Genomic DNA, 11,942 nt, shown 5'->3' on the forward strand with positions numbered 1-11,942 from the left:
CAATTTACACACGTATTTATAGTTCCTGTCATCCTTCATTTTCCTACATCTTCAGTCTTCCATTTGGGATCACGTTCATTCTACTTGAAGAATATACTTTAATGCAGGTTCAGTGAGTTTACTTTTGTGTGGAAATGTCTTTATTTTGACTCTGTTTTAAAAGGGTCTTTCTGCTGGTTATGGAATTTTGATAGTTGTTTAATTTTAGCGCTTTAAAGATAACCAATTATCTTCTGGTTTTAAAATTTCTTTGAGGAATCTATTATCATTCTTATTTTCTCTTTTTTCAAATGGATTATGCCTGCCCTAGCTGCCTTTAGTCATTTTTCTTTTTGGTTTTTCAGCAGTTTTCCTGGGAGGTGCCTACATGTAGGATTTTGTCATCACCCCTCCACCGCTACGCCCCTGCTTTTTCTTTTGCATTTATACCGCTTGAGGTTATAAACATCTCTTGAATTTGGGGACTCTTTTTTCACATATCAATTCTATCTCATTCTCACTTGTCCTGATAATCCAATTAAACATACTAGGATCTCCCACTCCTACCCCTCACCCAGTGCCTCCTACGTTCTGAATTTGCTTCATTCTGGTTGTTTTCTTCTGACCTATCTTCCAGTGTGCTAAAATCTCACCTCAGTTGTCTAATCTGCTAAAATCATTGAGTTCTTTTTGGTTTCACTGTTTTTCACTTTTATAGTTTCTAATCCTCTGCTGAAATGTGTAGTCTTGACTTGTACTTCCTTCAATATGTAAGGCACAATTGTTTTAAAATCTATGTGGTAATCCTATTATGTGGATCCCTTATGAGTGTGTTTCTCTGGTCTTTTAGATTGTGATCACATTGTCTTGTCTTGTGGAATGCCTGGTTGGTTTTGATGGAGCGGTGAACTGTCAGGGAAATTTGAGGTCTAAGATGATGTTAGCGTCCTACAGAAAATATATGAGATTACCTCTAGTGGGTGGTCATTACTTTATTCCAGTTAGCAATTAAAATCATTCAAAAACGGCCTGATCCCTTTAAAGGACATTGTATTTATTGCCTGTTCAGTACTCCAAGTGTGCAGCTCTTTTCTGGTCTCAACCCAAAGCCTAGGGCTTTTACTAGGGGTCCTTCTCATTGGCAGTCCTGAACTCCACTTCTTGTTTCTCTGAACCCAGGGATCTGTTGAAAGTTCTTTTCAACCTTCTTATATGTCTGCATTGTCTTCAATGCACGGATGAACCTGGGGGAAAATGGCTTAAGATGCCAGGCTTACTTATAATTCTGTGTTTTTTCCTACTGGATTTTCTTCACTGCCTTATTAGCTTTCTGATGCCTTTGAGCACATTCTTTATATTTTTGTCCATATGTTCTTATTTTCAGTGTTTGCAGACTAACTCATCCATTATTGGAAACAATTCTCTTGAATCTTTCTTCAAGACTTGTTTTTTCCACACCCCTTCCTAAGCCAGAGTCAGAGAGGGATTGTTCTGTTCTTATATGCACCTTTTACACATTCAACTGTGAGCCCCTTTAGTGCAGAGGTGGTACTTACCATACCCATGCCTTTATCTTAGCCTCTTACAAGGTAACTAGTATATTATAGTCACTCATGAAATATTTGCTGAAGTATTGAATGAACAGTTGTAAAAGAGTACATAAACTTCTTTCTCTTTAGTGTTAATAACCCTTTTTACTATTTTACTATAGCTCCTCTATTTTTGTTTCCAATTTATAGAAAATTTTCAGGTACCTTTTGCATCAGAACTATAAGTAAAGAAATATAAGGGTAACTACAGGTAGCACTTTTAAACCATTAAACGTTGCTGCCTTTACAATCTGTGTTATAGTTGGCTGACCTCTTGAGCTTGAAGGTTGTCAGGTTAAAACCAGTTTCCAGTACATAGCACCCTGATTACGGGACAGTTTGGATTCCTTTTCTGTTCAACAGACATTGCCGATACTCAAGATTTGTCTCTCTGCTTAATCATGATTCCATTGAAATAGGTAGGAGAGCTCCATGTCTGTAGTGTGAAAATGTTCTGGGGTTAATTGTACAGTTAAGGACATGTTCTAAAAAGCTCTTTCATTGGCTGTCTTTATCGTGGTACCATTCTTGGATTGAGAAACAGCCCATAAGAAAATTAATTAGTGGTCTTTCCATGGCTAGAAATAAGAGAAGTAATTATCTCCTGCATTATCCTAATAAGCTTAACTGTGTTAGGTTGATCAGTCCTGGCTTTCTACATTGAAGAAAAGTGCGCATTCATCATTTCAACACAACAGTCTTTCCCATGGGACACATAGTGCTTTTTTACATTTGTATTATTTACTAATGAGGAGAGAATTATGAGACATTAGAAAATGCAGGTGATGTATCAACAGGCCATAGTTGGATTTTTATCCTGAAGAACAGTTTGGGTTCCTTCCTATGACTTTGTATAATCTATGCATTTTTAAGAATAGGATAGGAAGTGAGATTTTATTAGAGTATTCAGACAGAATGCCAGGAGGAAAAGAGAAACACTTCCACTGACAACCAGTTTTATCTTAGGAAACTGAGTCAAGAAGAGTATGAACGACAAGAAAGAGAGCACAGGCTGTCAGCTGCAGATGAAAAGGCAGTTTCGGCTGCAGAGGAAGTAAAAACTTACAAGTAAGTTCACCTTCTAAAGAGGGTATCAGTGGCTAATGAAACTAGTGTTGGCTTTTTTTATTAGCACCAAAGCACAAATAAATGGTTAGAGGACATGAATACATCAGTTCACAAAAAAGAAAAACTATATTTTAAGTTAACAAATGGAAAAATATTAACAAATAGCCAGTGTTGGCAAAACTGTAAGAGAACTTGATTCATGCAAACAGTTCTGGGGGTCGGGGGGCGCGTGGGGGCAGTTTGTTGTATGTGTCAAAAGCCATTAAAGTGATTTTGCCATTTGATAGACCCAGTAGTCCTAACTTTGGGAAATTTTTTTATAATATAATTAAAGGATGAAAAAAGGTTTATAGTGGAAGATATTAATAATAGGATTATTTGAGAACATATTTAGGAACAGTTAAAGAAATTTTAATTTATCAACTCAGAATCTCCAGCTGTTAAAGGAAATTATGTATCATTAGTTTTCATCGTATTGTACTTTTGTTATAACCAACCATGTAAAATATGCTTTATATTTCTGGATAAGCTGTATTAGGGTACAGTTGTTAGGGTAAAGGTTAACATAGTCAGATGGTTTGGGTTTTTATTTGGTTGTGCTTTAAATGATAAAACCAAGTGTAATTCTTAGGCGGAGAATTGAAGAAATGGAGGATGAATTACAGAAGACAGAGCGGTCATTTAAAAACCAGGTAATAATTCTAGTGCTCTACTATATAGTGCCCGGAATTCTTTGGTAAGTACTACAGGCTATTATAATGAATCTGTAAGCATATTTTGTGATATATTATCTTTTTCAGATTGCTACCCATGAGAAGAAAGCTCATGAAAACTGGGTAAGATTTGTTTTTTCTTTACCTTATTTTGTGCATAGTCTCCCACAGCTGAATTTGGATATTTTTCTTCAATAGCTCAAAGCTCGTGCTGCAGAAAGAGCTATAGCTGAAGAGAAAAGGGAAGCTGCCAACTTGAGACACAAGTATGTGATTTTGATGCCTGTATTTTCAGTGTGTGATGTCTTAAGGAATTGGTTTCTGTTTCACATTTAAGTCTTTCTTAAATATTCTTTCTCTATATTCAAGATTATTAGAATTAACACAAAAGATGGCAATGCTGCAAGAAGAACCTGTGATTGTAAAACCAATGCCAGGAAGACCAAATACACAAAACCCTCCACGGAGAGGTAAGGGAGCACCTTGTAAAGGGCAGCAATCTGTTTTTTGATGTAAAATATATATACGTGACTTTTTGTTTCTGTGTGTAATGGTATGGTACCCTAGGAATAATCCCAAGAACTGAGTAAAGAAAAAAAGTCTGTCTTAAAATGTTAACACGACGCTGTCATCTTTAGGTCCTCTGAGCCAGAATGGCTCTTTTGGCCCATCCCCTGTGAGTGGTGGTGAATGCTCCCCTCCATTGACAGTGGAGCCACCCGTGAGACCTCTCTCTGCTACGCTCAGTCGAAGAGATATGCCTAGAAGTGAATTTGGTGAGCATTCACGTGTTTCCTTGCAATACTCTTTTGGGTGGTTTTTTCCCTTTTATTTGAGAATTCTAATGCAAACACTTTAGAATTCGGGTCTGTCCAGTATAGAAAAGAAAATTTCTTACTTTGTCTTGGTGGATTCAACTGCAAGTATTCAACTGAAAGATTTTGCTTTAGAACAGAAGGCATTTATTACTTTCCTTTATTGTTTTCTTTCTTAGTTTTTTACTCTGAAGTATAAGCTTTTATCTTTCAATTAAAGTTCTGTGGGATTCCTCTCCCAAATACAGCTGACACTTGAACAACACAAGTTTGATCTGTGCAGGTCTACTTCTATGCAGATTTTTTTCAAAAAATATCTTGGGAAATTTTTTGGAGCTTTGCAATAATTTGAAAGAACTTGCAGATGAACCACATAGCCTAGAAATATTAAAAAATTTAAGAAAAATTTATGTATGTCGTGAATGCATAAAATATATATAAATACTAGTCTATTTTATCATATACTATTGTAAAATATACAAAGATCTATTTTTAAAAGTTAAAATTTATCATAACTTGCACAAGCACAGATGTACCTGATACCATTCACAATTGGGAAAAAATAAACACATGTAAAGATGCAGTTTTAAATCATAAATGCGTAAGATTAGCTGTAGTACATACTGTACTACTGTAATAATTTCATAACCACCTCCTGTTGCTACTACAGTGAGCTCAAGTGTTGTGAGTATCCACTTAAAACACCATGTGATGTTAATCTGCATGTGGGCAGTTCATCTTTCCAGTAAATTGTGTATCACAGTAAACATAATCTCTCATGGTTCTTGTGTATTTTTCACGTTTAGTGCAATACCGTAAACCTTGAATAACACCATGGGACCCATATAAAATGCCACTAGTGATGCTGGAAGTATTCTCCAGAAGCAGAGTCATGACACTACTAGAGAAAGTTGAATTGCTTTGATATATACCATAGATTGGAGTGTGCAGAAGCAGTTATCAGTCATTTCAGTCAGACGATTCATCTTGTAAACAGACCATGTACATGTACAGTACAAATACAATACAGTGCTATAAATACATTTCCTCTTATGATTTCAATAACATTTTCTTTAGCTTGCTTTATTAAAGTAAGAATACAGTATACAATATATATACAGAATATATATTAACTGTTTATGTTATTGGTAAGGCTTCTGGTCAATAGTAGGCAGGTTTTGGGGAGTCAAAAGTTACACGTGGATTTTTGACTGCGCAGGGGATCAGCACACTTAACCCCTGCATTGTTCAAGAGTCAACTGTATTATAAAGTAGCCTTAATAACTTTATAGTTTATGCGGCATACATGTTTCCACTTCTCATTACTATAGTATGAAACGCTGTTAAGTCTATTTTGAATCCTAAATATGTCTATAATACTCGGTAAGATACAGAAGTCAGATTACATATACACTGAACAAAAATCACCATGTAGAATACAATACATGGAAGTCTGTAGCTTGAAGTGTAGAACCAGAGCCATTAATGTGCAGGATTTATTGTTCTTTCAGTGCAAGGCAGTTTTTATTTTAATTCTTTAAGTCCGTGCATAAATTGTAAGTGATTTCCCTTCATAAGGATTGGGAGACCCATTTTTAATATTGCTTTCCAGATAGACTTGAACCCTGACCTGTCCACAATTGATTATTTCTTCCAAAAAATACATATAAGGGCTCTGTTATTTCTTTCTCAAGGATCAGTGGACGGGCCTCTACCTCATCCTCGATGGTCAGCTGAGGCATCTGGGAAACCCTCTCCTTCTGGTAAGGGAGCAAGAGTGTTCAGAGTCTAAAACCATGCAGGAAGTGGGCAGAGGAATTTTTTTTTTTTTTTTTTTAATCCTCCTCACAGAGTACACAAGTCAGAATAAGTCTAAATCAGTTCTCTGGTCTTTAACAGATCCAGGATCTGGTACAGCTGCCATGATGAACAGCAGCTCAAGAGGCTCTTCCCCTAACAGGGTAATCGATGAAGGCAAGGTAAATGCACCCATTTTGAATAATTAGTTATTTCAGGACATTTAGCTTTTCCTACAACTCTGTCTTTGCCTCATCTCCTATTTGTGTGTTCTACCTGTACTATCTCATTTATTTTTTAAAAAAGCAAACTGTTCTGCAAGAGCCTGAAGTCCCCTCAGTTCCCAGCATTACATCTTTGGCTGAGCATCCAGTAGCAGTAAGTACTTAGAAGTGTGGACTGAACTGGGCTATAAGTTGCATGGCAATATTGATCTTACTTTTATCCTTGACTTGGGAGTGTTGCTGAAATCTGATGGATTCATTGGCCTTTTCTCCTCTCTCCTGTTTAGTTAGACATTTAACCTGTGTAGAGCATCTGCTGTAACTGTAATTAACTTAAACAAAAGTGAAAAGTCCCCACTCTTGTGTGTTTCAGTGTTTAATGCTATTAGGCAAAGTAAATTCATTGTAAATTGTGTAATTCATTACTATGTCTTCATTTGGAAGTGTGGTATTTAAGAATACCTCCAATTGTATATTAGGCAAACCCTATTTTGAATGGTCTGAAATTACAGATCGATAACAGAAGAATGTTTGCTGGAAGTGAAATACTGAATAGTGAAAGTCTATAATTACCCATTGAGCCAGTTCCCAGCAGTGTCCTTAAACAGTGTTCACATAAGTATATTCTCTTGTAACTTGTGTAGCTGTTATGGCTGGTAAGTCCTCTGATCATACCTCACCGTGATTCTCTACATTGAAATTAAAATAAGTTTAATGATTGAGAGTTTCCAACCCACTTTCCCATAGGAAATTATTAATCAGTATCTCATAGTAGACAGTATTACTAGTGAATGAAGGTAGATAGAGCTGTGCCTGTGTAATTTGTGTACATAACATTGTTTCTCTTGGAAAATACTTCCAAGTTCCAGCAGAGGACTCCAGGAATACACATCTCTTGAGAAATGTTTTTATCCAAGGGCAGCTTGGATAAGACCCAAGACCCCTTTGAAGTAGGAGACTTCAAAGAGTGTAGAGGCTGCTTTGTGAGACAGGAGAAGCAGAGGTGGAAAGAACGTGGCCTTGGAGTCAAACCTGGCATTGAATTCCAGCCAGCCTCTTACATGCTGTGTGACCGTCAGCAAATCTAATACTCTCTGTGCCTGTGTTCCTGCATATTTAGAACAAGATGGTCCTATTAGAGATTTAGAGATGTGATAATTCGAGTTAATATATGTAAGGCCTACAGAAGGTACTCTGTTCAATCACTATTACATGGTAGAGAATGGATTTTTCATTCCCATTCATTCTCTGCATCCTTAATATGGAAATTACTCTGATGGGAGGGATGTGCAGAGGGAGTGACTGCCTTAGAAATAGACGTATGAATGGCATAACTTCTATATTAGTCAGGAATGACCTCCATTTATAACCTGTGCGTTCCGTTCCATTTGCAGATGTAAGCAATAATACGATTATAGCAAGTGTTCACTCCTGTGGCGTACTTTTAACCTTTCTAAGCTATCAGTGGTAACAAATGAGAGGGGTAGAGTTTTTTGCACTAATTCTGCTCTTCGGACAAATGCCTGATATCTGCTTCATTGGGTTTTAGTTTTTACTGGTGTTGGTGCTTTTGTCTGTCATACCAGAGTATTTCAAAACTTCAATTGCTTCTACTCTGCAGGTTAATATGGCTCCAAAAGGGCCCCCTCCTTTCTCAGGAGTCCCTCTCATGAGCACCCCTATGGGAGGCCCTATACCACCACCCATTCGATACGGACCACCACCTCAGCTCTGCGGACCTTTCGGGCCTCGGCCACTTCCTCCACCCTTTGGTAAGATGATCTGAACAGTAGTGATTGACTTGTAAAGCACATTCATCTCCCTCTATCCCTTGCTAATACAACTGCAATTGCAGGGCTTTGCAATGCAGTGATGAAGCTGATTGAGTACATTGTTAACTTTTCCCCAAGTTCCTTAGGACACAAAGGGTGCTGCATAATCTCCTGTGATTAGATGGGCAATAATTGTCTCTAATAGAACAAGGAAAGGGGCTATTCATAAAAAGCCAGAAATATTAAGCACATGTTTATTGAACATTTGTGGCTGTGTACTAGGCTCTGCAATGGATAGCAAGGTAGATAAAATATATCCCCTAATTAAGATGTCTTGTAGGTCACAAATATACACACTCTACAACATAAAGCTTCTAATCACCCATAATGGAAGCATAAGCAGTAGGTCACAGGATATTAGGGAAAGATACAAACCCTCAATCCTCACCTTGGGAATACAAAGGAAGGAGATATGAAAGAGAAGGTAGAATTTAACAGCTATCTAATGAATGCTGCTGAATTTAATTAGATGCAGCTGGAAGGCCTTTTCCAGCAGGGCAAGCACCTTAATTTTTATGGCATTATTAGCTCCATCTTGAGCTACTGCATAATTTTTTTTTTTTTTTTTTGAGATGGAGTCTCACTTGTTGCCCACGCTGGAGTGTGGTGGCACGATCTCTCCTCACTGCAAGCTCCGCCTCCTGGGTTCACGCCATTCTCCTGCCTCAGCCTCCCAAGTAGCTGTGACTACAGGCGCCCGCCACCACACCCGGCTAATTTTTTGTATTTTTAGTAGAGACAGGGTTTCACTGTGTTAGCCAGGATGGTCTCGATCTCCTGACCTCGTGATATGCCCGCCTCGGCCTCCCAAAGTGTACTGCATAAATTTGTAACTGATACACAGTAGTTAATGGAATTTATCAAAATTTTTATTGCAATGAAGCCATATTTAGTCTGTCTTCTTGGTATGGTGGAGTGCAAATCTATCTCTTTTTAAGATAAAGATGATAGGCCAGGCACAGTGGCTCACACTTGTAATCCCAGCACTTTATGAATCCCACCATTCATTAGATGAGGCTGAGGCAGGTGGATCCCTTGAGTCTAGGAGTTTGAGACCAGCGTGGGCAACATGGTGAAACCGCCATCTCTACAAAAAATACAAAAATTAGTTGGGAGTGGTGGCATCCATCTGTAGTCCCAGCTACTCGGGAGTCTGAGGTGGGAGGATCGATTGTGTCCAGGAGATTGAGGCTGCAGTGAGCCATGGTCACTCCACTACACTCCAGTCCAGGTGACAGGCAAGACTCTGCCTCCAAAAAAAAAGAAAGGATGACAGACTGTATTAACATACCTGGCATTATCTTAATTTAGATATGTTCCTAGGAATTTACTAGAAATAATTTTTGTTTTCCAGGCCCTGGTATGCGTCCACCACTAGGCTTAAGAGAATTTGCACCAGGCGTTCCACCAGGAAAACGGGACCTGCCTCTCCACCCTCGGGAATTTTTACCTGGACACACACCATTTAGACCTTTAGGTCCACTTGGCCCAAGAGAGTACTTTATTCCTGGTGCCCGATTACCACCCCCAACCCATGGTCCCCAGGATTACCCACCACCACCTGCTGCAAGAGACTTACCGCCATCAGGCTCTAGAGATGATCCTCCTCCTGCCTCTCAGAGCACTAGCCAGGACTGTTCACAGGCTTTAAAACAGAGCCCATAACTATGACCTCTGACATTTTGTTGGAGAGAAAGTGTACTGTGCATTATTCATTACAGTAAAAGATTTCATTGGCTTCAAAATACAAAAGTTTATTTTAAAAGGTCTGTTGTTAGAACTGCGCTGCCTCGGCAGTGTGCATTTTTGAGCCAAACAATTCAGAAATGTCATTTCTTCCCTAAATAAGACACCTTTTAAGCTAGAGCGTCCTTACAACTTTGAAATGTGCAATAAAGAATACCTGTGTTTTAGCTAATGTAGCATATGTAATTGCTAAATGATTTAGAATGTCATGAAAAATATGAACATTTCCTGTGGAAATGCTTTAAGAACATGTATTTCCATTATCCTATTTTTAGTGTACACCAGCTGAATACGGAGCAATGGTGTTTATAAGCGTTTTTTTTTTTTAAACTATCTGGTCACAAAGACTGTTACGCTAAAAATGTTTACTAAAAGATCACTAAACTTCATCTCCCCTCTTGCTGAAGTTCTTTGTAGTAACAGCTCATAAAAATTTGTTATTAATATTTCCCAAGTGTCTGTTGATTCATTGGACTGTTAATGAGGTTTGTGCGATTTGGGGAACATGTACACTCCGGCTCCCAGAACTGAAGATGGTGGCTGGTGGCACACTTCCGGCTGCTACCCCGTCACCTGTGAACTCTACAAGTGATGTCTTTTCATTTCAAAGAAGTTTATTTCCCACTTGTATAGCATTCACATGCTTTCTTTACGATCCTCATTGTCTGTTTAGAATGGTTTTCTGAGAGTGAGTTTACATTAGTAGCAAGAGTTGTTTGACCTGATGTTCTATTGCTTTTACCATTCCTGTAGAAAAAAGGTACACAACAGAAAAATGAAAATGATGTGTCATGGCCATAAAAGTACAGAAATCTTTAAAAATTTTTAAATGTACAGTCTCGTCTTTCCCATTCCTTGCCACTGATTTTTGAGGAATATAATAAAAAGATTGGAAGAGTATAATGCCATGAGAAAGAATGATTTAGGACTATGAGGCTTACAACATGCCCTAGGTCAGCAATCAAGGGTTGAAATCAGTTTTTTTTTAGGGAGGAAGCGGGGGGGGGGGCGACAGGTGTTATTCCAAAATTAATATTTAAACATTGGTGCTTTTATTTAAAAATCAGTAACTAACCATCTGGAATTGTAGCATACTTAAAGTTTTATCCATTACTACACTGTGCCTTTAAAACAATGTTTCTTTAAATACTCTACAGCATTTCTAAGAACTAACTTCAGACATTTTAATTACAGTAATAATAGCACTCCTTTTAAGGAGTTTAAGATCTAGACTAAAACTAAAATCATAAAAGGCTGATACTTTTGTTTGCTGCTAGGTTACATTCTTCCATTCATTGAAGTCCTATGATGTAATATTTTTGAAACCTAGTGTATGTCTTGTCACTGTTGTGATATTTAATTGATTAAGAATATCTTGTAAAAAGGAATAAAAGCTTCAATGTGGAACAATTTTCTCTTTATACTAAACAACTGAAGATAGTTTAGAAAGATAAGGACTTTGAAAGAAGGCAACTCTGTCAAAGTTCATAAGGATATATAAATTCTTCAGGAAAAGAGAATTCAATCTATACGTCCTCCCATTTAATATCAAGAATAGAAGAAATTAAGAGGAAAACTCCACAGAGGAGCATAGGCCACTTTTAGCCACATGTAAAATAAGATTAAGTCACAAATACAATTTTTGAATTTACCTGTCAGTCTCTTTAGGACACAAAACAATGCTGAAATTAATATAATTTCTAATTTTAAATGTCATTTAAGTGTAGATTATGCCATCTAGGAAGGTAAGTAGAATAGGTAAATTAAATCTATTTTTAAAATTCAAAATTAAGAGTATTTTTCCCCTCTAAAGCCTTTTTTGGTGATTATTCTGTATCTGACATAATTGAGAAACTGGCAAGCTGTGGAGATTCCAGTGTAGCTTCTCTGAGAAGTTGTGAGCCAGTCCATAACTGCTTCCTCTCACATCCATCTGATTGCACCATTTCTGCAGCAAACCCCAAAGCAGGGCGCCAAAACGCAGATGGCATAGGGAGTATCATCCCTCAGTCAAATCACTTTTCCATCTCTAAAGTTTCATCTATTTCGGAAGTCATCTCCAACTAATTGTGTCTGGATTTAGTTGCTAAAATTGTCTTATTTATGAAGCAGCAATATTCAGCCTGAAGGCATTTCTGCTATGGTTGTAGTGACATCGTCAATGGCTGATTTTTTTCAT

At 37.6% G+C, this 11,942-nt stretch overlaps 1 protein-coding gene across 6 annotated transcripts in view; it reads left to right on the forward strand.

The window, feature by feature from the left end:
- The window catches only part of LOC105493462 (MIA SH3 domain ER export factor 3), a 53,032-nt gene extending 42,820 nt beyond the window's left edge, over window positions 1–10,212 (forward strand). For 3 of the 6 annotated variants that reach the window (XM_011761141.3, XM_011761139.3, XM_024796483.2), the window contains 11 exons: window positions 2,535–2,636; window positions 3,268–3,328; window positions 3,437–3,472; window positions 3,548–3,615; window positions 3,719–3,819; window positions 3,988–4,125; window positions 5,859–5,927; window positions 6,064–6,143; window positions 6,268–6,339; window positions 7,807–7,957; window positions 9,372–10,212. In XM_011761141.3, the coding sequence (XP_011759443.2) occupies window positions 2,535–2,636; window positions 3,268–3,328; window positions 3,437–3,472; window positions 3,548–3,615; window positions 3,719–3,819; window positions 3,988–4,125; window positions 5,859–5,927; window positions 6,064–6,143; window positions 6,268–6,339; window positions 7,807–7,957; window positions 9,372–9,682 (1,189 nt within the window). In that variant the 3' untranslated portion in view covers window positions 9,683–10,212. The remainder of the gene's footprint in view (window positions 1–2,534; window positions 2,637–3,267; window positions 3,329–3,436; window positions 3,473–3,547; window positions 3,616–3,718; window positions 3,820–3,987; window positions 4,126–5,858; window positions 5,928–6,063; window positions 6,144–6,267; window positions 6,340–7,806; window positions 7,958–9,371) is intronic. The other 3 variants (XM_011761143.3, XM_071080965.1, XM_011761142.3) reach the window with 1 other exon arrangement.
- Window positions 10,213–11,942: the final 1,730 nt, after the last annotated feature.

The sequence above is a fragment of the Macaca nemestrina genome, chromosome 1, assembly GCF_043159975.1.
Source record: "Macaca nemestrina isolate mMacNem1 chromosome 1, mMacNem.hap1, whole genome shotgun sequence".
Lineage (NCBI taxonomy): Eukaryota > Metazoa > Chordata > Mammalia > Primates > Cercopithecidae > Macaca > Macaca nemestrina.